Here is a 26,777-nt window from a genome sequence, read left to right on the forward strand (position 1 = left end):
ATTTGTGAGGGTAAAGGAGTTTCATACATTGTGTGTGTTCTACAGCAATTTCTAAGGAATTTTAAGGAATACTCTGGACAAATGGATAGAGTGGCTAAACTGATCCATTTAAAGCAATTGTGTTGTCAATTGTCAAGTGTTTAATTGCTTGAAAGTAAATATCTGCTTGGAACCATAGACCCAGAAACTAAGGACTAGGAACATGTGGAAGATAACCAAGGTTTTGTAAATGCAGTACAAGAACTCTCAATCCTAACTGGTTAGTGGAAAGAGAGTTTTTCATTGGTCAGAAGTATTTTTCTTTAAAAAATTTCAATTTTAATCAATCTAATTCATAATCCCAAAAAGGCCTAAGTGTTTGTCCGTTACATGTTGCCAACACATTCTTTAGCCCAGTGGGATAAAGTGGGATTTTACCTGTATCCTCATAATTTCACTTCACTTCCCTGAAAGTTCTCCTTGTCTATTGTCACTTCTGCCGAATTTCTGCTGCGTTAGCACACCTATTCATCTCCATTTCTTTCACAGCACTTTGACGGGCTGTTGCCACGTAATCACCCTGTGAACATTTGCTACTCTGTCAATGAAACAGACTGAGGGACTTGATGACTGTCATGGACGTTATACAGAGGGAAAGCGGAGATGTAAACTGCCAAATGTTTCTGAATCGATCATTTTATCGAATGATACAACAAGGGGATTCTTTAGGCACCGCGGCAGAGTATTGATTGAAGAAGATTAAGTTAAATAGCTAGGGACAGTACCTCAGCTAAAATGATCAAATCAATTGCGGCTGTGCTCAGAGAGGGGTTCTGAATCAGTGAGCCCTGGCAGCACTAAGTCAAGGCATTTACACTCAAACCTTTGTGAAGATAACAGTCTCTTCCTCATAACAAAGATCGGCATGGAGAACAAAGCACATTTGAAGGTTCCTAACAACAGATTGTCACTTTTGTTACCTAGTACAATTATAGTTCCTATTACCTGTTCCTGGAGTGGCAGGTGCAGTCTATTTCCTTGTGTTTACTTTCTTAAATGCATCCGTAGTCAAGAAGATTAATGACCATTTGAAAAAAAAAACACAGTAAGAGAAGTCCTTTGTAAATTCTAAGATGACTTATGCATCTCTTCATCTCTCCTTTGTGTGTTTGGTGCTGGTGGATAAATGCATCAGTCTTGCAGAGTGAAATCTACTTGCTTGGCATGCTGGGAGCTGTTCCGTTGTTGAGTCACCGTGTTGTCAGAATGATGGGCTGCTGAACCTGATAGGTGCTCCACTCCCAGAGGTCCCCCGATCGCTGTTTCATGTGTCTTCGCCCACTGATGCTGAGCTTCTCTCATGACCTAAAAAGGACGTCTGTGGCACGAGGGAAAAATTTGTCCACGAAGCTGAAAGAAAGGGGAGTTTAACGCAGTCAGATGAAATAGTCCAGGAGTTGGGCTTCTCCTCAGTAGAAGTGGGTTTGATGCTTCCCTGGGAATAGATTTTGACATCTGAGAAATCCCTGAAATTATCTGCAAAGACATACCATTCATTGCCTCAAGCTCAGTGCAGCAAACAAGCCCCGAGGATGTTTTAAAGTCTGTCATGGGGAAAGTGTAGATGCATAACAAAAATGGAAAATAGATTTCACTTACTGCAGAATCTATAGTAACCAGTCCTTTTCAACCAGTAATCACCCATAAGATTAGCTAACATAACATGTGAACCATAACAGTAATATATACTGCTGAGCTGCTTTCAAAAAACCAACACTTTCATGGCTTTTATTGTTAATGGGGATGAATCCTTAGGGATTCCTTAGGGATGAATCCAAGCTAAGCGCCACACAATGTCACTAAAGTGGTCACATGGGAAGTGGGCTCGCCCTCGCTTCTGAAGTGCCGTGCCAGATGCGAGCAGTGGTCATGGAAAAATTCCACCTATCTAAACAGATTGTCACGCCGCATTGTGACGGCCAGGTCAGATCCAAGCGCTTCCGCTTGACAGCTGCTGTCTGCTCTCTGCGGTGGCGTTTGAGGGGTAAAGTCCAGGTGCGGTTTGACAGAGAGTGCAGCTGGATTGCCTGGCGCGAGGCGAGGAGATTGAGACTGGGCTGCAGAGATGTATGTGCAGAACGCAACTACACGTGATCTAGTTTGAAGTACGCAGTCTCATTGGTACAAAGAGCACTGTGGACAAAACATGAAAAACATCTTCATTGTAGAGCAGGGCCACCTGCTCCTGGAGGTATGCAGTCCAGCGGGGATCCCACTCTCATTGCAACACTCTCCTTTCCACTGTAGCATCGGTGCCCAAATGGCTCACCTGGTTCACATTCCAGGTGGTGTTTTTGTCATACTGACTTGTGTTACCTAGGCCCACTAGAATGACTGGTGCTGGTCCGCTTATGGAGCTGTAGCCAATGCCAGCAAGTTGCATCAGTAAGTTGCTTTTGTTACTGTCTTAAACTAGCAGAGATGATACAAGAAGAAAGAAGCACACTGCTATCACTGATCACAGCAAAGAACCAGAGGCAGATGGAAGTAAGCAGGTGTCTCTTTATTGGTAGATACCAGCATTCAGTGTGATGCAGTTTTGCCGTACTGGGTCAGCCAGTTCTGACTCCCATGTGTATTAGGCTGGATCCAATTCTACACTGGAAAAGGGCTGTTAATAGTCAGAAGTGAGCATCAATACTAAATTGGTTGAAACAAGACAATTGTTACACTGTTTAAGTGCCTGCCTGGTTACATAAGCCTGCAAAGCCCACGTCCCTCCGGGACCAAGGATGAATAGCCCTGTTATTGACATCACATCACATCAAATGCTGTAGGATTCATGCTGTTAAAATACTGCCTTCCAGGAAATGGAAAGTACAATTGGAATTACAGTACTAGAGAGGAAGAGGCTGCAATGAAGTAACTAGTTGAACCCTATTAGAGCGAACACTTAGATGTTGCAAATTGAGCCCCAATCTGAAGTGTATTCTGGGGTCCTGTATTCATCTCAAAGACCCAGGGTTTTTGTGATGCAGGTTTTATTACACTTGTGGTAGCTAGACCATCATGAAAAATGTGTGGTTTTATTTTCTCATCCCCATTACTAACCAGTTATATCATGTGTTGTCTTATGGGTGGTGTGTGTTTGAAGCAGAAGGACGTCTCGGACAGTCCGAAGGAGCTGTCGGAGGATGGATCGGAGGAAAGCAGCGACATCGCCTCCGATTCCCAGAGCACAGAAAACAGCAACAACACCAACAGCAAAGAGAGTCGGAAGGGCAAGTGGCGTAGGAGAGGTACGAGTTACCCATGTTTCTGTGAGTGCTGTTCACCCAAGAAAAGAATGATAAAGGACAACTGGACCACCATAGAGTGCTTATTTCCACCATAGAGGTTATTTCCTCTCAGTGCCCCTAGTGGCTGAATATGGAATTGTAGGTATGCTGTGCAACTGCATTTTACAAATAAATTCGATTGCATCTTGTATTACTGTTATCTAATTAGATCACAATCTAATTTGACCATCAAAGTACAGATGAAGAAACCCCTGTCCTCACAGAAGTTTATATTCAATCCTACCACAGTATACATCTTCCTTTACATAAAAAAGGGAAGTGAGTGTTCTGTTTTTATTAACCTTCATTGTTACTTTCAATGACTGGCAAACTCACAATGAGTACTGTATGAAGACGTGGAAAAAAAAGTTAATTTTAACTTTTAGATCAGAGCTTTTTCAATACATGGATTGTCAAATAACAGTCAGTGCACAGTAATGCAGTAATCTTGAATTTATTTGCGAAATACACCACTATGAAGCGTATGTGTATTGCCACATGTAGCCACTGGGGACACCAGACAATAGGGTTTATAGTGCTGTCACATCAGTATTGCGAAGACATATATCACCAGAGAACAGCAAATGTGGTACTTCTCTTATTTAGAGAGGGAGGTCAATGTGACCCATGGATACACAGTAATATATCTTTCACTTGAAATGTATGAGTAACGGGGCATAATGTAACACTCGGTTTTTTAATTCTACCCTTTTCCTGAAAATTTGACTGCAGGAATTCATAATCAATCAAAATGAGTAAAACCATAGTTATAAGGAAAACAGCGGATTCTGTGCCGTGAGGAGAAACTCAGCCTGCTTGTCCTGTAACGTTCTGCTCGTGTGCAGAAAGCCTGTGTCACTGTGAGCAGGGGCTCGGGTCTGACGTACCACCGGCCGGTTCTTACCAAGGTGAATAATCTGCTTACATCAGTGGAAATAACGATTTTGGAAAAGTGCAACGGGGAGAGCTTCCAATGGTGGGAGTGCGGTGGCTCACGTCCAGTCACCCAAAGGGTGCGGGAGCGTGGTAGTGTGGAAGAGTGCGCAGGGAAGTGGGCTTGGAACCAGAAGGCTGCAGGATCCAATCCCAGGTGGTGTGCTGTCATCGTGCTCTTGAGCAAGGTACTTGACCTCAAACGCTCCAGGAAAATATCCAGAAGGGTAAAGGGCAGTATGAAGAAATGTTGGCTGTGTAAGTCACCCTGAGCCTGCTTGCTAAGTGCTTGCTAAGCAAGTTAATACTATAAGCTGCAGAGTACTATACTACACTATAATGCAGAGACACTAACAGCAGTGAATGCTAGTGTGATCAGGAAGTTGTGCCTTAAATACAGGGGTGTCTGCAGAAACAGAGTACAGTGCATTCATGCATGCTTTTTTATGTCCTAATCCTCACAGTGCTAGCCTGCGTACATACACGCACACAATGCATTTTCCTTTTTTGACTATTTGGACCTAATTTCCACGAGACAGAACGGTCATCCAAATTACGGACGTGCATTAAAAGCTGGAGAAAGCTGTGCACGGAGGAGGCCGCCGTGCAATCGCCCCGGCCGCCCGTGAGAAGTGATTGCGCTTGATTTTGTTTAATCAAAATATCCAGCGCGTCGCTAATGGAGGGTAATTATGCGGAAGGGGCCGACGGGCGGTGCGGTTGCATGCTGCAGCTGCAGGAGGCGAAGCAAGCGCCCGGCTGCCGTCAAAGGGAAGGTGCTAAAAAACTGCGCGCTGAACGCGCACTGGCAGGCCTGCAGAGGGTTAACGCGCGGCACCACTTCTGGTGCTCATTTTCTGCAGCGCTTATTTCTGTTCACATGTTTTCAGTGCCAAATTAAGCGTGCTCATCGCCCGTGTGCTTCTTTTTTAGCTTGCTTGCAGTTTTTTTTTTTTTTTTGTGTGTCACTGTTTCTTTAGCACAAACACCCCCAGAAACAGGAAGGAGCCTTCTCGATAACATCTGTGACCACTTCCTTATATGCAGAAATGTAAAAAAGAGCTGTTAAACAAAATATTAACTTCACTTCAAAGCACCAGAGTGCTCTGCTTGGCTTCGCTGCCCTTTACTGTACATTGGCCAACGGTGAGCTCAGTCAATGCAAAAAAAAAAAGAAAGAGGGAATAATTAAGACCCAACTCAGAATAAACTGGAGTCTCAGCTATATGGTTGAAGAGAGAGGAAGACGCCCTTACCAGCAAAGGAGACTTAAAATGCACAGTAGACAAGAACTTCCAGCTCGTCTTTCACGTAAGTTGCATTGAGAGCTGCTCCTTGCTCAAAAAGGCCTCCTCCTTTTTTTTTGTTTGTTTTAATAGCATGTTCAGAAGCCGGCCCTGGGTGATTTAAAACAAAGATAATTAGTAGACCCAGTGGATGAAGGCAAAGATTAATATCTTAATATCTCTGATGGGTGCACATGTGGTCTCTAATAAATCATAGGGAATTAATTAGAGGGTAGGCATTCCAAAAAGGTTTATCGGGATTAATCATTAACACTGCAGCCATCAATTAGTGATTTGAAAATCCTGGGCATTCCTCCTGTTTTATTTAAAGTGGCCATGCTGCCGTTTCGAGCTATGCTTGCACAGTAATTTGATGCCCACTGAGTAACACTGTCATGGGAAGGTTTAGTTAAGTTCTCCCTTACAAAACTGCAGATAGCGACAGACTGGCAGATATCGTCATATCTTCTCTTTAAGCAAAGCTTCAGTGCAGGTGATAGGCAAATCTATGTTGCGCTGATGCAAGTGAAGATCACACTCTTTTAAGCCATGTTCTCTCAGGAGTGAATCATAGAAATATATGTGAACACTGTGCAGGTGGCTACTGTAGTCGTACCCCTTTTAAAATCATGAGTTTAGAGGTTTCCAATCATGCAGATCCTTAGGTCAGAGGTCAGATCGGTTGCCATGCAGCAGCTGTTCAGTATGACCTGTTAGTCTCCAGCACCTCTTCATCTGTGACCTTCATTTCTGGTTGCCACAGTGGTCACATTGTTATTTCCATACTAGAATCCCACACGCATGTGATGGGATTCTAGTATGGATGGGTCCCTGAGTTGGTCTGCCAGGCCATCGTTAGATGCCTATCCTACCAGGGCAGAAATCACCAAGTGACATGAACTCACACCAGACTGTGCCATCACACAGAATGTATACAGTCACATGGCAATAACATGGGGTAGAAGACACCATTGGCTGCAATGTAATATGACTGTATTTTTGTACAGCAAAGAGATCAAGAATAATTTTTAAAGACTGATTAAAGACAAGATTTTTACATGCAATTTGCAAATGTAAAAGCACAAAAGGATAGGTTGCATGATGTTAAGTAAAGAAGCCACAAAGAAACCACAAAAGTTATGCTCTTAATTGATACAAATAGAGAGATTTTCAGTGAAACTATTTAAATTCCAATTCAAACTTCAAGAGAAAATGGCTATAGCCATTTGGAACTGAGAAATGGCAATCAACAGGCTGAACCTCAGACAGAGTTTATATTGTTCTTTGCCCATATACTGTAGATATTTGAACCAAACTTTCCTTGGACTCAGTTCATCCTGTCTACAACACACTGTAACCAGTCTTTTCTACACGTGTGCTTTGTGTGCTGAAAATTGGAAAAGCTGAAACTTTTGACAGGTTCTGTTTATTTCCACATGACTAAACCACAAATCTGTGGTGACATTACATTGATTGGCACACAGGTGTGTTGCCTGTACCTGATATAGGTTTAAACACTCTTTATTTCAGCTTGGTGGTGAAATTCTGTCCATTTTACCCAATGTGACCCTATCGGTGTAATAACCATTAAGTATGGGATATTGAATTCAATAGCCAGACCGATAATTAGCTAAATGTGCTGCTAATATTCTTGCTTATCTAGGCAACTGTGGTAAATTGCTATCTCCACAATTGCAGTGGGCCAAACTGAAATGATGAAATAAGAGGCAATGGTTTGGTTGTACCAGATTAATTGAATTGCAGATCATAATGTTTGTGTCTTTGACACCCCATAGATGGAGGCCAATGATGCAACAAAAACTAAAGTGCCTAATAACAGTATCCAAGGGGCATCTAAACGCTGCCACTTTGGTCCTAAACAAACACACACACGCACACGAAATATATCATTTTAGGAGGAAAAAAATGCTTCAGTTCATTCCTCAATGTTAAAGACAAATGCCTTTTAGACTGAAGGCCCCCACTGTGTTATCTGCAGTATTGGGCAATCAAAATTTAAATGCGTTAGGATGGTGGGAAAACATATTTTTTAATCAAATGCAGATAGAGGATGAAAGATAATGAAACATGTGTTTTCTTTGACAAATCCAGGCATAGCTAGAGACAGAGAGATGGACAGATAGACAGACAGACAGACAGACAGGCAACAAAGAGCCAGCTCCATGATGTCTCTGAAATACTTTGGCAGCAGTATTAGCAGGAGGGATAATGGTTAATAGCATGTCTTTTTCAATATCCTGCATTGGGGACATACATGTATAGTAGATTACTTGTCTACTAAAATAAGGTGTTGTACATTAAACATCTGCAAGACCAGACCCTTTTCAGTATAATGCACGACAAGTATTTTTAAAAAGAAGCAAAGCAAAATGTTGTGTCACACTCCCCATAATTATCTTGTGTTAAATTAAACGTTAAATTAATGACAGCGTGGTAATTGGTTGTGTGAAGTGTAAAAAACAGAACTGATAACTAAAAAGCAGTGTCTGTTAGTGAATGTAATATATATATGTATGAGCAGCAGTGTGGAGCAGGGGCTAAGCAACAGGGCCTGTATCCAGAAGGTTGCAGGCTCAGAACCTTGTTGGAACACAACTACAAATATCCAGCAACATAAATGGATAATATTTAAATTTATGTACTCGCTCAACATAAGGTCAAAGCAAATAAACAATGTAATATGTGTGCATACAGTGGCATCATATGCAATTGTGAGGGAGGAAGCTAAAGTTCACTTCAGTTGGCACATAGTAAGATTCTGTGCTGCAAATCTGAATGCAAAATGTCCTCAGGCTAGCTTTAGTCTTTTTTTCTCATCTTGTAACAGAGATATGTTTAACAGTCTAGTGTTGGTTGGCCCTAATGTGCAGATTAACATCATAGGATGTGGATGCAGTTTGCAGATGGGTTGATCCTTTGCAATGCTTTTATCTGGTGTCTGTTACCGTTACTGTAGGAGCAAATTAGCAATAATAGAATGTGAAGTATCTCCCGAGAGTGTTGGAATTGTGAAGCCCCGAAGTCAAATCTCACTGGCATGAATAAACCATTTATTAATGGAGTAACATATTCAGGCTTTCTCAGAATGACAAGTCAGAGCTTTTAAAGTTCTTAACTGAGACAGTTTCAGTAATGTCATTTGAAACATATAAGTAATAATACTGAATGAATTATTAAAACGATGTCCATGCTCATAAAACATGTTGGTACGTAGCTGGTTCGATCTAAGTATGGACGTGTAAGTGCTGTATCATTAAAATCACAGAAAATAAATCCCCTTTGTTTCTGACGTGTTCTAAGCAAATATTGTTTCTTTGTCTTCAACAAATTGATTTCCTAGAAGGGGGCAAAGTTCACCCAAATAAATGGCCCCAAATAAACGGGAACCCCTGAGGTGATATTGGTTCAATTTTCCATTTTGCTGCAGTGTTTGAACAGACGTAAGAAATATGCGTCTCGGCTGCGGATGAGCATTGCAATAACAGAAATAACAGAGCAAGCTTTTCGATTCCGAGCCTGTTCCGGCAGCTACGTTCTCTGCCTCACTGGATGCAATATGCTACTTCAAAAAATATGTCCTGCACTTTGGTTGTGGAGATGAGAATACTGCCTTCGCCAAATGGGGCAAGGCAGTGTGACTAAGCTTGCTAAAATGTCTTACAACCCTCTGCCTCTCACGAACACTCAGCTAGGGTGCGAGCCTTTAAATAAATGTCACATAGCATTATAAAGAATATTTACTGGGCAAGGGGGAGACATCATGCAGGCTCTTTGGCTAATTAGCTACAGCACTAAATGTTTTGAAACATCCCTCTTCTCTGGAGCCTTGTACATTACGCAAATGTCAGTGTGTTTTCTTTTCAGTTCCTTGGTTTTATTTGAGTTTTCTGCATTTTTTTTTTTTTTTATCTTGGAAGGTGCTCAAGTTGTACTAGAGTTCAGAACAGCGTGTTAAAATAGCTTTCCCAAAGGTTGTGGAACGTAATTAAAACCAAACTTGTCCCATGGTGATGCTCGCCTGTGAAAGAAATCCCACAATACTGGAAAAGCTGGCGAGACCAACGTTACCAATAAACCCATGCAAGGGAATGTTGGGCTTGATAATCTCTTTGCTGATGTATGGAGTAAATGGCTGTAAATTTCTCCCCAGCTCCCTAGTAATGTAGCATTAATGTGGGGGCAAAGCTTAGATATCGTGGGCCCATTCTTTGACCTGACGATAATGATGATGTCGAGCAATTGAAGAACGCCAAGGGACACCAGTTACAGTTCATGTTACATAAAAAGGTGAAGAATAAAGGAAAGAGGAAAAGCTCTTAGTTTGGCACTTGACTCATGAACATTTCTGCCCAATAGAGCTTAATGCTTCACAATACAAGTGCTTAAAATACCTATGTGGCAACACTGGCGGAGACCGTTAACTTCTCCCTGGTCTATTTCTATTGCACAACGGATGATGATAGTGCTTTTTTTTAATCATATGTGGCTTGTGGAAAGTTTATTTTATCTTTTTTATTATTCGTATGGAAGATGGAATCACATGTTGTTTGAGGATAAAGCTTCAGTTAGAGGCTAAATCAATCCCTCTGCCATGAAAAATGAGCCACAGGACGATAAGACAAGCTTTACTGTAGTTCTGTTGCTGTATCTTTGAGTGAAGAGAAGCAATGGAGGGAGCAAAAAAATATGGTGTGCCAGAGCAACAGTAAAAACATCATTGTTCTTTCATTTATAAAAAGAGGCTATGTTTAGTTTTAATTGCACACCAAGGGCCTGATTTGAGTTACACGCATGTACAAACGAGGCTGCTCCAACAGTCATATTTCACTTTGATCTTGGCAAGTGAAGGGAGACAACGGAAAGCCATCGCGGAGCGAAACAGATGAATGGGATGCAGAGAGCTGCCTTGTAATTTAAATGTCACGAAAGCATTCGTTGTGTATGAATTAATTGGAGTTTCCGTGCTCTGCGGATGATGTTGGGAAAGCGGCGTACGCTGATAGCTTTGAGGAATGTTTCCCCCGTGCCATCAGCATGCCGGCTCCTCTGTGTCCCACGGTGGCGGCTCTCACAGTGATATGAAATGATGAAGGATGGACAGAGTGTGTGTGCACCAGGGGCGTTTCTAGCTATTGAAAAGATCAGTTTGCCTGGGGCTTGACTTTTCTGAAGGGAGATTGGCATCGGTAGGTTGGGGAGGTTATACCTACCTTTATAAGAAATAGATATTATCACACCTTCGGACGCTGCAAGTCAAGTTCTGCTTTGTTATACAGTCTGTCTGTTGTTTTGCTATAACCACCTCTATTTTCAGGGCGAAAATATTTGGGGCTAGGTTTAAAATATTGAATGATCGGACCTAACAGCGCCTCTGGTGTGCACAGGTATAGTGGGTCAGACCAGGCGCTGTGCCACAGGTGGTCCGAGTAGGTCCAGGTACCCAGCGCAGTGGGTAACGGTTGTCCTGTGTGTCCCGCCCCTGCAGTGGCCTCGAAGCTGCAGTCCCAGCCGGCCTCGCCCCAGTCGCGCTGCACCTCGCCCTCCGTGCCCCCCAGCAAGCTCATCTCGCCCTCGCAGAAGCACAGCAAGAAGGCCCTCAAACAGGTACGGCACCCGCAGCTGTTCTGACGCGCTCTCAGGTGCGCTGCCCCCCCCGATCAAAGGGCGCAGACTCCGGCAGATGTGAGATGTCTAACACCTGCCCCTCTAACAGTGTTTTCTAATGGCACCTGGTGTTCCTCTGGATGAAAAAACCCGGGGAAAGTGTTTGCCTGTATTTATCGACTATCTATCAAACAAGCTTGTAAAGGTAAAATAAGAACACTCCCCAAGTTCAGTGGTTACAACGCTTATTGTGTTTTTACAGTTAGCTTCAAATTGACATTAATTCCCAAGTAGGTGAACATTTTAAGTGATGATATTCAAGTGTGTATAGTTTTTTTTTCTTTTAAGTGCTTTTAATATGACTGTTTATTGTCCGTGTCTGTCATAATACATTGGGTAAAACTGAGCCTGCTGAATGTTTATGGGGTTTTTGTGCTTGTGAAGTTTTGATGCCATACGTGTTTCACTGTAGTACTTTACCGCAGTAGCAGTGTCCTCACCTGCAGTGGTGCGCGAGTGTGTTGTTGAGTTCCATGTGCACTTTAGGTCATTCTTATGCTACTGCTCTCTCCCTGTTGGGCTTGTTTCAGGGAGATAACTACCATCTCGGCTTTCTGTGATTCCACGCACAATTGACTCCACCAAACCTTTTTGTAGTGTTTCCTCCTGTCTTAAAAAAGTGACCTGCTTGTACTAATGCATTCCAGTAGTTGTTTTTTCCCGTTTGTGAAAAAGTAATCTGTTTTTAAAACCCAGACTGTCTAGCACAACAGTATAGAAGTCTAAATATAGAATCAGGGGAAGCATCTGCTGCTGTCATGATTGAAATATAGGTGACATGCAATGCAAACTAGATGCACCCTGAAATGACGCAAATTATTGCTTTGTCTCCATGCCGGCTGCATTATTAACGCATTTCACATCGTTGCATTTCTCTTTGTCAAGTTTTGTTCATCGATGTTTTTTTTTCCACATTTTACACATGCATTTACATATATTTTTTTTCTGGAATCTGTTTTGTTCATAGTTTTAAACATCAGGCTGTTAAAGACCAGTTATGATAGTGAAGACTGCAATACATTTACAGAATGGTTCCTGATGATGCTTGTTCTAATTATTGTTGGTATTATTATTAATTATTAGTTATTAGTAGACATTCATCTTATACTTATTTAGTTGATGATTGTTACCTTATCATCACTGATGATGACTGCATTATGATTATTAATATGTCGTTAAGCAGATTATCTCACAGCATATGCAATTTATTTCATGACTACAAATTGACAAAACCAAACCAGTACCAATAATAACATTGAATATAATGGTGAAACAGTTACCACACAACTGTTTCATAATAACGTTCTACAACTGAACATCACGTGATGGACTCCCGCAGATATCTGTGTATATCTGAATATCTGAATATCTGTGCATGGCGAAAAAAAATTACAACACATTAGAAAGAGGAGGCTCGAAGAAAAGAGAGGCACGTTGTTGAATAAGTAGCAAATACATTACGCTGGTCCGCTTCAAAACACCTGCCGTGTCCAGCCCAAGCCGGCTCCAGGGGAAGGTTCCTGGTGGTGTGAAGCAGAATCGGTCAGCGCCGGAGTGAGTTGGAGAGGGGGTACGGGGGGATGGAGGCAGACTCTGCAGCACGCTGAATCACCCGTGCTCTGTGGAAGAGAAGCGCTCTCCTCACGGCGTGAGAGAAGAGCGCAGCAGCATATGGGACCTCGCCCCGGTCCCCGTGCCCCCGCTACGAAACACAATCAAGGCAGATAAGGCCTGATTAAAAATGCGGAAGCGCATCTGGAAGGCTGGCGTTTCATTTGTTATACGAGGGGCCAGACATCTGGCTCCGAACATGCCAACAATTTACAGCACAGACGCAGGGCTGAACATTAGAACTGCTGCGGTGACTGAATATTCTCTTCTTTTGGAGTACTGGGTTGAGTCGGTTAAGTCAGGTTGACTCTGGTTGTGAATAGTGTTATAAATAATTATTAAGAAATTATTGATTGAAACGGTGTTCACCCAAAAATAATAACCCATGTACAGGCCATACTCGATATAGTTTGTTTTGTCACATTTTGGCTGTTGCTTGATATGCATATGACCTTGTTCCTCAGTGCAACTTCCTTATTGTCTCTATGGTCAGAATGTGCAAACATGTACTTCCTTTTTTCAGTCATTTAAATTTGGACAGCAGTTGATAACTGTCGAAAGCTGTGAATTCCAGCTACTCTAGATGTGTTTCGCATCTGAGCCGTTGGTGATGTGTCGAAAGTTAGCCACTCAGCTTGAATATATGAATGTAAAGACATCCATGGGAAAAGAACTTAGTCCAAATGTTGAGGAATAAAGTGCAGTTAGTGCAGATGTTCAAAATTCCCTGGTGGCCTTTAGATTCATAAAATTTTGAGACCCATGCACCGTTACAGGCTCTCTAAGAGTCATCTTACCCTTGATTGTATTCAGATTCATAGACATTTGTTCTGCCGTAACCCTGACCTGAAAGGAAAGTAGCCAATTACTGCCATTTGCTTGGAAGCATTCAGTCTTATTCTGTGTGATACTCTCCTATAAAAAGGCCACAGAGAGACCCAAATAACATATCAGTGGGTGTCAGCCTTTTGTGTGGAACACTTTACCTAGTTTCAGTCCTAAATTCTATTTGTCAAGATGGCTGTATATAAGATTGACCACTGTGCATGACAGAAATGTTAAGAGGTGAGCTGTATGTCTGTCACTGCAACATCAGATTGTGGTGAACTAATAACTTCTAATAATTCATAAGATAATAATTCACAGTCATTTAACTTGCCAGCGAGAGTGAGAGTGAGTGATTTTGTCTTGCTTGATTTGATCACTTTGAAAAATCCTAGCACATTTTATCTGCACTTAATCCAAGTGTGCGTACCATTTACAGTTGTAATAAGACTGTCATAAAAGAGTTTTTATTTCATTTATTTTGTTGCCTTCTGTGTGCCTCGTCTTGTCTGTAGTGTTTTATTTGCTAAAAAGGAAAAGCGCAACCACAACGCAATGTAAAATGTAGCACTGAATACATTTTTTTTTCTCCAGTCATATTAAACAACACTGTTTCCGGTCTGTAGATCATTTCTGAAAAATGCTGAATGGCTTTGAGAGGCGGTATGATTTGCATTGCTCTAAAAAGAGCAATTACATTTATTTCCATATAATTCTACATTATTTCCATATAGCCTATGCTTCATTTTCCCACTCGGCCCTCCCCCTTTTCCTTTTATTGCATGTAATTAGATTAAAGTGAAGAAACAGGCTGTAATCCATACCATATGGGCAGCTCTCGGAATTTTCAGCTGTGTAGAGCCGATGTTAACGGCTTCATCAAAGCAACAAACTGCCAACAGATCCGAGAGGAGAGAGTAGTAGTCAATACGGAGGGCAAGCTAAGCTTTCTTCGGCTGTTGAAGTTGTGACATTTTTTGGACGGTTGGAGCAAGGTTCGGGGGAAAAAAAACAGTAACAGAAAAACTGTGGTTGAAAGGCTGGGAAATTGTCGGAAATCCGTCTGAAATATTGATGTGTGGCGGATCAGAGCGCCACAGGGTTTTGTGTTATATTTATATCAACGGGGAAGGGCTTTCTCATTGTTTGTGTATATTTCATTGGTTTTGGATGATTAATCCTCTCAAGGCAGCAAAACATTTGTATCATGTGTGTTTGGCAGTTGAGGCGCCAGGCGCAGGGGTGTCATGGACCGGAGGTTGTTCCGTTCCCTCCATAGCTGTGTCAGGTGCAACTCTTTCACATTCACCAGGTGCTCCAAGACATGAGCGGAGAAAGGGGGGAAAAAAAAACAGAAAAACAGCCCTCAGTGGGTTTCAGACTGTGCTGTGGCGAATTTACATATTTTCTCTCCCTCTCTCCCTCTTCCCCGGCGCTCACGCACACATGTAGGCCCTGAAACAGCAGCAGCAGCGAAACCAGCGGAGACAGGGTGGGATCTCCTCCGCCTCCAGCTCCCGGCTCATCCTCAAAACCGTCAAAGACATGGCTGACCCCGTGACCGCCAAGTCCGGTAGGTGTCTGCTGAAAACTCGGCACGGCAGGTGGGGGGTGTTGGGGGGTGGGGGGGGGTGTTAAACGGATCAATGGTGACCGTGGCGGGGGACAGCTACAGACTTGCTTTGGCACGGGTGGTAAACGTGCAGAATTAACATTTTAAATGCACCAGCGGGGGTCTCAGAGTGACCTACCAGAGAAAAGCGCAGCCTTCCCGGAATATTAGTATTCTGAGCATTTTTTTTTTTTTTGCTCTTGCTTTAACTAAGCAGTTTCATCCCCGTTGTAAGCATGTGCCTGAGGCTGGTGGTGTGTGTGTGTTGTGTGTGTGTGTGTGGGGGGGGGGGGGGGGGGGGGCAGTGGCTGTAGGCACACGATGGAGGCTTAATGTCTGTAATAGTGCTCTCAGTAGTTTAGGCTGTTGTGTAATTCTATTCTGTGCTACAGCTCATTTTCGCTGTGCCTGTTGTGTTTGTGTGTTTGAGGTCTGAGAAACAGCTCTCAGCTCTGGTTTTTTTTTTTTTTTTTTTTTTGCGTTGAGTAATTCCAAATTGGCTTGATATATTTACGCTTTGGGGGGCAGTCATGACGGAATGATCGCAGGAACACGCTGAACAGCTTGATGTTGTGACTTGTGGCAAGTTAAATGTTTTAATTTGTGAGTAGTTTTGCCTGTGCGATTATGTGAAATTCTTCAATTTATACCTGTAGAAATGCCTTTGTGTTCTCAGGCTTGTAATTCCTGAGCTGGCGGGAGGGGGGGGGGGCTGAGAGAGAGGGGGGGGGGGAGGATAGCACAAACCTTTTGCCCCCTGCTGAAGGGAGCGCTTTTACCCTCTGCCCACGTACATGCAGCAGGAGCCCAGAAGCAGCTCTTTGTTTTTTTTTTTTTTTTAAAGGAGCACTTAAGTCTAACAAAACATAACCTTTGCTACACAGCGCTGCCAGGCTACACTGTGTGGGTGGGATTTTAGACCTGTGCTAAAGAGGGTCTGAAATTACAGTTCTTTCTCTACCATTGCCCTGTCCTTAGCTATACTTAAATGTTGGCAGGAAGACTGTCAGCAGGTGGGGTTGTGGATTGACAGCAAAGTTGCAAGGAGGGTTCTCTGAAAGTTTTGTGCTGTCCTTGAGAACAGCTTTTCCTTCAGACAACTGTGTCAAACATAGTGATATGCATATTAACCTTGTTGATCCTCCAGCGAGACGAATGCTCTATTTTCCCAGTGGCATAGTAAATAATGAATAGATACGTTATTGGAGAAGAACGGAATGAACAAAGACAGTAATATCTTCTCTCAGGCCGCTCTGAGTGTATTCTGTCCGCGTGTTGTTTGACCTTAACGTTTTCAGCCAGCTCATACCGCCGTTATTCCTCGCTGGCAAGTTAAACGATGTGCTCTTAAGAGATTTTCCCACCAGTCCAGAGGCGTGGTTCTTCCTCCCAGCCCCGCACCTGAAATGCCGGAGCTGGGACGCAGCCCGCCGAGCCTGCCCCCCCTCGGAGCTCCTGCCAAATTGAGGGCCTGACTCTTACTGCAGGGCTGTCAGGCCCCTTCAGTGATCAAGCGCCTCTGATTTAAAAGGGAAGGGAGATGGAGCGTGAGGCTAAGCCAGCAGATCGGTGCAGATTTCGTCCCTTTTTTTTTGTCTCTCTCCATTTCTCTTTCGCAGATCCCTGTGCTGTGTGTCAGAGACTGAATGAGCTTTAAGCGATTCTCCTTCACAGAGGTGTCCTTAGCCACTCAGCAGAACAAAGCTGGAGATACAGGGAGAGAGAGAGATAAAGTAGGAGACTGGCAGTGTGTCTCTCACTGAACTGATGCACCTTGCATGGAGGGTGTCCTTATGGCTTCAGGGGTGTCTAGTAGGGATGAGAGACCAAGGTGCCATGAACTCCAAAATAGGTGGAGCTACCATGTGTTGTAAGCAAATCACTGATTTAAACAAGCATACAGTGTTTCTGTCTAGCAGTCTTTTGGTTGGTTCAGACAAGTCAGTGACTGACAGCTAATTGTGGCTCCGCCTCTTTATGGAGTTCATGAAGACTTATTGTCATGTCAGTAGTGGTCCTGGGGCACAGAGGAGAGGATGCAGTGGCCCAAACTGATTGGTTAGCTATATAAACTGCGTAACTAAGGACATTTGGAATGGGTTATGACGGCACAATTTTCTGTATATTTATATAGTGACAATAACACAACAGTGTATAGTCACTACAGTATTTGTTTTTGAGTAGACCTTGTAGACTTTGTGTTCATTTCTTTCAAAACCTATTGACTGAAAAGATCTGGCTTATTTTAAACTATCTTATGTAAAGCGCTGGCAGCAGTGTGACATTTCAAACCCAGCAGGGACCCCCTGAATCAGCCGCCCACATTATATGAGCAACAGTCAACACGCTCCACTTTTATTGGCCAGGACCACTAGCGTGTGCATTGGATTGGATAACAAAGCCTGTCTTCTTGATTTTTTTTTTTTTTTCAGTTTAATTGCACATTGTTTACTTTGTTTTTTGCCCAAGTAGTTGGATTCCTGTGCCTAGTTATGCTGCCGTGGCAGAGCCAATCAACAGGAAGCACTGAGCCCCAGTGTCTGCATTCAGAGTACAAATGAATCACAAATGAATACTGTGGACTTATACAAGCTTCCCAGCTGCTGCGGTGTTTTTCCCGTGACTTTGATCAACAAATTTGCTGCACGTCTTTAGTGCAGTAGGTGTGGAAATAGAGTCAAAACGTGGTGTAAGAATGCAACCGAATACATTACTTACTTGCTTAAGTTTGTTTAAAACAAGCAGCACAGCAGTAAGATTGAGACACCTCCCTGTAAGACAGTGTTACTATAAAAAAAGATCTTCCCACTTTTGTGCAAACAGTATCCACACACTTGCCAAACTACAGAGGTGAGAAATGGGTCTGGTTTAAGCAGCACAATAGTGGTTTATATTTTATAAAATAAAAAATGTGCTTAATAAGGTAAGGAAGGGGCTTTCAGCACTTTTCCAAATCTCTTTAATTGGTCCTTATTTTCCCTGAGGGGAAAAACTGGGATAAGTAACTCAGGGGGATCTGTGGTCTGCTTTCAGAAATTCAATATCTAGCATGTGTCAGTGTGTTTAAAGTTAAACCTCATTTTGTTTGTACATAAGGTTAAGGATTAGCTAGGAAGGTAGTCCTAGAAGAAACCAAGCTTTTATTGAACAAGGCACATTTTATGGGGAAAACAAGACTTCTTATTATTATTGTCATTACTGAGTCATTTTGTAGATGTCAATACTAAGGACAACCTGCAGAATATAGTATTAAATTCATATGTACAGATACAAATTTAGACAAACAAACCTCAGCAAACCCACATCAAAATACTAAATATTAGTCATATACCAATTAGTTATACAATACTGAGTGGGTCTATCAAGATTTGATGGATATTTCTAATTTGGTGTAATAATGGGTAGTGAAATAAAACTATACACTTTTTATTACTTTTATTGTAATTTTCCAGTGCATTTAACAATCAATTCTGTATGCCAGCAAAAAATGAATTAAGTAATGTCCCATTCATATTGGAATGGTAATGGTAAATAACACAAAATATGCAGCAGGAACAGTCAAGGGGGAAAAACTGTCTGTAGTGTTTTGGCATCTCTAAGTTACAGCCTGAATGATTTTGTTTGTGCTTTATAGTTGTTTGACTGGATATTACATTACATTATCGGCATTTTGCAGATGCTCTTGTCCAGAGCAGCTTACATAGGTTATACTTTTTACATGTCGCCCGTTTATACAGCTAGATATTTACTGAGGTAATTCTGGGTCAAGCACCTTGGCCAACGGTACAGCAGCAGTGCCCCAGCGGGGAATTGAACCAGCAGCCTTTCAGTTACAAGTCCTGCCTCTTAGGACTATGCTCCTATGCTACACTGCTGACCTAACCAACCTTTCTGTGTTTTTGGCAGCGTGGGAGATGAAGCAGTCAACGCAACGCTCCACCAGCCCTCAGAACTCCTCCAGCTCTTCCTCCTCCTCCTCCTCCGTCAAAACGGACCTGTGTCCCTCGGTCAGCACCAGGAAGATGACCCAGCGGTCGGACCGGCTCAGCGCACGTGAGTGGAGGGGTCGAGAACCTGACTGGAGTCCAGCAGCAGTGGGCCTTTTCTCCACACTTTTTAGTGTTCAATTTAAACATGTGGAATTTTATTTCCTTTCTGTCATGACATTATCAGTTCGACTGTCGCTGAAATAATGAAAAATATATTATACGAATAAGAGAAAGGAAAGTTAATGGTTTGCTTACTCAAAAGTAAGGACAAAGCATATTGGGATTTGATTGAATCTAGATCCTACCTTCCAGTCCCCATTAATTTTGTTATTATTATTATTCTTTTTACATCGGTACTGTCACTGTCAATATATCAGTGTTCGTTCATATGATTAAGGAAAATGAAATAATGCATCAATGGTCTTAACAGACGTTTATAACTATTCCTTCTGGTTTGACTGTCCCAGCTTACAAATGTACAATGTGCTGGTGTTTTTCAGTCAGGTCATGTGAAAGTGTGATATTGCATAAAATGCTGGCATTTAGACATAACACATATATCAAACTGAGCTGTTCTTGCCCTTAAGCACTAATGAGACTTTATTACTTTTTTTACAGATGATATTTACTGCACTGTAGTTTGATAGATATATTTTAATTACACAAGTTTATAATGGAGGAGCCTGCTTTTAGAATTCTTAATCATTTGCATTTGGTCAGGGGCAAATTTCAATGTGAATGTTCTGAGAAATGTCTGCCAGTAAGTGTATCAGACAGCACAATAGCGGGACAGAACAGATGGAAAACAGCATTTGAATTTCTTTCACATAACAGAAGAAGTTAAGAGAAATTGCATACTTCTTAAAGAAGAGAAATTGTATGTCAGACTCTTTAGGGATGTGAACCAACCTGAACTGAAAGGAGAATTCCTGTTTTACCTCTCACATGGTGAATTTGTCACCAATGCTCAACGCTTCCCCACCCTGAAGCTCAACGGTTTAATATTCCACGGTCTGAATAATGAAGGACCTCTGGGTGCATGTGTTTATTGCGCTGTGAATTGAACTTAATGACAACCAAAGGAAAACACTGTGGCTGGTGGAGTGAGGGAGGGGACATAGCCAGAAAGAAAGAACAAGCCTGTAGCGTGTTCCTGATGGATCCCTAGAGTGGTGTGTTTGCTAGGAAACTAGCCATATAACCAGATGGTTATAGGTTCAGATCTCACAGACTGAGGCACTGCTGAGGTGCTCCTGAGCCAGATGCTTTAACTGAATTGCTTTAGTAAGATATCCACCTATATACATGAACAATATATATAAAGTTGTAATCTACATAAGTCATCACGATAGTCAAATGAATTTACAGTAATAATGATGGTGGCATGATTGTTCCAAGCTCTTCTCTGCTATGGACTGCTTGCTACCACTTTACAGTTCAAGTGAGTTGAAATGAACGGCCAGAATCTGTGGATTCTGAAGACCATCACAGATGAATTCTACCTCATGTAAGATGCATCTTCTCTCCTTAAGCACCTCTGAAAAGCTAAAGGTTATATTTATTATCTGTTTTGAGTCTCTGGTCCTGCTTCCTGTATCAGTTGGATGCTGCCAAAGCAATCTGTTATCACCGATAAGAACCTAGAATAAACCTTTAAATACACCATCTAAAAGACATGCCCACATGTCCTGTATCACAGTTACATTATCAAACCTGAGAAAATACAGACTGAAATTATTCATATATATGAAAATATTACATATTTGCAAACAGTACATTGCATTTCATGAGAAAAGCGATTTCATCATATTAGATTAAAAATAAACTTGAGGAACACTATTTGGCAGAAAAAACATGTCAAGACAAAATTAAACTGAAGGAATTATGAGTGCTCATATGAAAATGAAATATATTGTAATATTTGGAGAAATATATTGTTCAGTACAACATATTGCAAATACATTTGCATACATACAAATATATAAATGCAAAGCAGAAATATATTTCAATATACCAAGATGGCAATAGTTAATATGTTTTCAATGTATTTATTGAGCTAAAAATACATATTTATATATTTACTAGTCAAAGAAAGCTGATAGAAGACTACCTAGTGTTGGTTGGCAACTCTTTCTTACACTAGGGACAACATTTGGAACCTTTTAAACCAAACGTGCTGTGTGAATCTCAAAAAGGCCAGCTACATTAAGTGAATTCTGCCTTGTGAGTATCAAAAGTTCACCAAATATTTTATGATATAACATTGGATTTATTGGTCAAGTTGGAACAGAAATTGCACACATGTTGAGATAAATTCTAAACATTTATGAATAAAATTCCATAGATTACCTCCTTTCAGTAATGTTTAGAAAATTAGGGTAAAAAATGTTTATATATGAAGAAATAGTTCCTTCTTTGTGAATGTTTTCTGAAGTATCAGTATTCACCGCTCTATTAAATGATATATTTAGCCCCACTACAGGCTCCACTGCAATGCGTCATTCTCAAATGCTACTACATTTTTAAATGGAATTGAGAGATCTCAGATAAAACTCCTTCCCTGGTGTTTGCCTCAAGCGCCGAGCATGAAGAGCTTTTCTTATTGGAGTCAATTTAATGGGGACGACTGAGGAGAGAAGCTTTTGGCTATTAGGCAATAATTCAGCAGAGAGAAATATGCTTTAAGGAGAATGGAGGAGAATTTCAGGAGGGAATGGGGAAGTAGTGCAATTAACAAATTCTAAGTACTTGAGTCATCGTAGGGTTTTAACTCTGTAAAGGCATCGCTACCAGGCAGAGACCCCATCATATTTAACTGCAGCCGTTTCTCCTTTGCTATTAAATAATAATGTCAATCATATGGAGCGTGATTAAGAAACTGCAAACATGGAGGCGGTGCCAAACGTTGTGCTCTATGCTAAGTTACAAAGTATTCTCAAGCCGCTCTCAAGAGGAGTTTCACTTTACACTCCGGCGCGTTATCCTTTTGCTGAGCAGATGCCACTGTCCAGGGGCAACTCACTTAGCTTGCATTTGTATCCCTTGCACAAGTGGATGTTTGCTTATTCTGTTCTGGTTTAGTACCTCCAAGCTGTAAAATTCTGGTCGCAAGTCGATTTCCTTGGCCGCCAGGTCAATGCCGCTGTTGCCCTATCCGTGCGTGCTGTAGGTATTAACAGGTAAGAGCCAGCGCTCTCACCCGCCTCTTGCTCTGTCTTGCAGGACAGCTGAAGCGGACCAAGTGCGCGGAGATCGACGTGGAGACGCCCGACTCCATCCTGGTGAACACCAACCTGCGGGCGCTGATCAACAAGCACACCCTCTCCGTCCTGCCCACGGAGTGCCAGCAACGCCTCCTCGCCCTCCTCCCGGAGGTGGACCGACAAGTGGGTCTCCCCTTTCTGACGTCACTTCCTGTTTAATTCTCTGTTTTGCTCAGCGTTTAGTTTTTTTTCTTCCCCTGAGAAGTCATGCTTTTCATTGGATTTCATCGATTGCCTTTTTTGTGCATTATGCATTTATACATCTGGATATTTACTGAAAAAGTATTTTGGTACCTTGCAGGTACTCTGGGAATCAAACCTCTAGCTCTGATCATGTTTCGTAACCTCTAAGTCACAGTGCTGGCCCACTCTACATCAGGAGGGCCGTACCACTCTTCAGAGCCTTTTGTGTAGTAATATTGAATTTAATCAGCCCAACCTGCTCAGCTTGTAATTGACATTCATACAGTGTATATTCTGTGCTGGACTTATTCTGTGGTACATTGTGGCTATTCACAAGCACATTTATGCAGGGCCATTACACCTAATTCATTTCTGTTAATGCTGAGAGCCTGGTAGCATAAGGTGTGATTTTAAAAATCATTAGCATGACAGGAGTGGGGTGGAAGCCACAATGTTCTGCTGTGAGGGAGGACTTCATTGGCATGAGGCCATTAAATGGACGATAAGGTGACACGGTGAATAAATTCCAGCCTTATGTACATGTCGAATGGGTCCCTTTTTTTTTTTTAAAGAAAGCTCAATGTTCCTGCATCAGCAGAGCTCCGATAAAGACAGGCAAGGGTTGGCATTTTTCATGCGTGACGTTAATTTACTGCCCGGTGGAGTGGAGGCCTCATTCTGTTCGGTGCCCGTAATGGGGGGGAACTCGATCCCTGTGAACTCGCTCACTCCTCCCGTGTGTTATTAAAGGCACACGGGCACACGGCTTACGAACAGGACGCACTTTGTTGAAGCTCTTGTCTGCGGCCGGTAGCTCAGAGGCGAAATGCGGGAGGCTGCGCGTGATCCGTGAACAGGGGGGTCACGTTAGCGTTCAGAACCTCATTGCATCAGATCTGTGCCTCACGGAGATGCTACGCGAAATGTCACAGACAGACATCACCCTTTGTCTCGGGGGAGTTTCTGCTGTACTGTTCACTTGTTCTGCAGAGGACGTGCAAGAACACACAGCTTTCACAGCTTTGTGTAGTACCCTTTGCTCTATATTTGTCTCTGGTCAGAGTATTCAGCAAATATGCATGAGGAGAAAAATGAGACAATGAAGTATTTAAGTCATTGGCATATTGCACTATAGTAATATCTGCCTCAAAGATGTTCTTTTTGCTGCAGCATTGATGATAGGTGCAATTTAGTGCAGGTGTTTAAAAAGGAGTGTGGTGCAGGGACGTCAGTTGGTCTGCCAGTTTTTGTTTCTCTTTTCTGTACTTTATCCTTATGTTGGTGTAATGACTTTAAGTGTTCTTTTTTCTTCTTTACTTACTTTAGTCTGAGTCAGAGCTTGGACTTCTTAACTTTCGTTGTAACTTCCTCAGAGTTATTTACCCTCAAGGGGAGGGTGGTGGCCAGCCTATAGAGAATTGGGGAGCCGAAACACATCCCATCATGCCTTGCAACGGTGACAGAGCTGTCTCCTGGGGAAGACTGTCTCAGGTCCCACCGCGATACCCGTCACTGCACAGTTCAATCAAGGCAGCATTGATTCACTGGCTTGCTATCATATCTGACTCATCCTGTTATTCTAATCCCTACTGTATCTACTGTGTTTGAAGCTGACTGATTCCATTCAGTAGCTGTTGGCTCCAGACAGATTTGCTCAAGCATTTTATACCCCTGAGTGTATCATCCATGGCTCAAGTATCACAATACAAGGTGCACATGATCTTATTGGCGGTGAACGGGGGACTTTATTCATTCGGCAAACACAGGTGTATCAGATTCGCTTGGTCTCACATTGTCATTTTTGTGTGCTGTTCTTTACGTCATTGTTTTATTGTTTTGCAATGGGTCGCAACATTTCCTGTATGAACTCAAAGGTTTTGAAATGTTATGGCTATCTTTGGCCAGTACTGAATGAGAAACCGTTATTTGTAGGAGTACACAACATTTCCGGGGGGGAATTAGTACCATGTGGGGCATTTTTTCCTTTCCTGCAGAATCACTGGGTATTCCAGCTTGCTTGACCAGTGGCACAATTTAATCCTATCATAAACACTTATGTTTAAGGGCGAAGATTAATTATTGTTTTCCTAAATGTAAATAAGAAGCTTTTTAATTATTTTGTCTCTCTCACTTCATATCCATGATTAGCAGGAAGAGTATTACTTGTTACTGTTTTGCATATCGTAACATTATTCCAAAAGAATGTACTTTGAATATTAAAGTAACACTGTTGGCTTTCAGTTGAAAGTCTACAGGAGTCTTGCTTGGCCAATAAAGTAGCTTGGCAAAGTCTATTTTGGGTGGGCATTAAACTGTTGCATATTTTAAAGTACAGACTTCTGTCAGCCAAATGCCAGCCGGCAGTACCAATTCTAGCATGAAGGTTATCTAAAATTCCTTTGCAAAGGCCCAACATTTTTTGGATGTCGGTTTATCTCTATACTGTACGCGCATGGAAACTGTTTGAATGGGGTTGATAAAGGCCAGCGATAGGTTAGAGCAGTCAGAAGTAATCCGATTTGCAGCAGGGAGAAAAGGCTCTGCAAACCTTAGTGAGAGTAGATAGAACAGGGTGAAGACCAGGTGTTTCCACTTTGACGGCCATTTGTTACTAAGTGGCAGGCTTCAGGGCCTTGAGATAACCATCCCACAATCATTCTTTTAAATTGGAATTCTTTAGATAGCAGTTCATAGATGGCATTTTTTATTGTTTCATAAACAACCTGCCATAAAGGTATGTCCTGTAAAGGTTTGCATGTGTGATTGCGTGTGTTCTTAACTTAAATAAACAGTTACCTACACTGTAGATAGAGATGCAGAGACCAATAATTTAGGGGCTATTAGAAAAAGTAGTTACAAAGACAGAGTGAACAGGACTGTAGCGGAGATAGCGCCTATCAGACAAAAGCCATTTGTTATTATGCAATTGCTTAGCAGAAGTCCTTATCCAGGGCAACTCGCATAACTTACATTTTACATGTTATGCATTTATATGACCATGCATTTACTGAAGGTTAAGTACCTTGCTCAAGGGTATAAAAGTAGTGTCTCATCCAGGACTTGAACCTGCAACCTTTCCTGGCAGGAGCCATTATAAAGTAGTACACCTTATCCATTTAAAAGATATCCCCGGGATATGCGAGTATTGAACATTTGACAGGATAGAGTCAGAGTTATGGTATCAGAGCTGTCAAAAGGGTGATGTGAGGAGCAGCGATTGACAGCCAGACCTTCATTGGGAGTGGAATGGGGAGGTGGGGGTGTTGTGTGGTTGACCGAAGGCACCAGGAGGCACTTGAGGGTTCTCGGTCTTAACAAGAAGGGAAGGGGGAAGTTAATGGACTTTCCGTAAAGAGCTGCTTAGGTTGTGTGCAAATGCTCTGATCTTTATTTGAATAGGCTGATTCAGTGGTCTCAGAGAAAATCATGAAGTATGCAGATTACAAGATATGCAAAAGATGTGAATCTGTGCAGAATCTGCTCAGCAGATGGAATGTGACTTCAGTTTTTTTTTAAACCCAGCAAAAATTACCCCTTGGTATGGTAAGCCTGTAACAAGACTCTGGGGACAAACCACAGCCAGGTGTACGATGAGATTAGGAAAGGGAAGTGAGAATGGAGAGCTGGCATTGATGTTTGTGGCGTAAGGACCAGGACACAGATGAATGGGAACACAATGGGTATGACAGGATGGTCCCACCTCTTTGGCCTGCTCATAAGTGATGAAACTCTATGGCCCAGTTTCACACCTAATGCTGGTGGTGGCAGCGGGTACTGGCTTTAACACTCTGCTCCTAGTTAACTCCGGAATCTGTCAAACTGTTATGCACTCAAGCAGACAAAGTAGCAAAATAGAGCAGGATTGCTATAAAAGCAGATGGCTTTGCAATTATCTCAAAATCATAATTCCTGTTCTGTTTCATGTGAAAGAACTCACTGAGTGACATTGGTTAAGCTGTTTTTGTAGTTGTTGTTGTTGTTGTTGTTGTTGATGATGATGATGATGATTGTGTTGTTGGTAGTGGTGGTGGTGATGGATGTGATGATCTTGGTGGTGATGATGATGATGATGA

General features: G+C 42.2%; 1 protein-coding gene across 6 annotated transcripts in view; it reads left to right on the forward strand.

Annotated features, from left to right (window-relative positions):
- The window catches only part of asxl2 (ASXL transcriptional regulator 2), a 65,921-nt gene that overhangs the window by 27,541 nt on the left and 11,603 nt on the right, over window positions 1-26,777 (forward strand). For 3 of the 6 annotated variants that reach the window (XM_036549935.1, XM_036549937.1, XM_036549939.1), the window contains 5 exons: window positions 3,134-3,278; window positions 11,043-11,161; window positions 15,110-15,230; window positions 19,176-19,322; window positions 22,481-22,644. In XM_036549935.1, the coding sequence (XP_036405828.1) occupies window positions 3,134-3,278; window positions 11,043-11,161; window positions 15,110-15,230; window positions 19,176-19,322; window positions 22,481-22,644 (696 nt within the window). Of the gene's footprint in view, window positions 1-3,133; window positions 3,279-5,277; window positions 5,562-11,042; window positions 11,162-15,109; window positions 15,231-19,175; window positions 19,323-22,480; window positions 22,645-26,777 lie in introns of those variants that run through there. The other 3 variants (XM_036549936.1, XM_036549938.1, XM_036549940.1) reach the window with 2 other exon arrangements.

This window comes from Megalops cyprinoides, chromosome 17 (assembly GCF_013368585.1).
Source record: "Megalops cyprinoides isolate fMegCyp1 chromosome 17, fMegCyp1.pri, whole genome shotgun sequence".
NCBI classification, from domain to species: Eukaryota; Metazoa; Chordata; class Actinopteri; order Elopiformes; family Megalopidae; genus Megalops; species Megalops cyprinoides.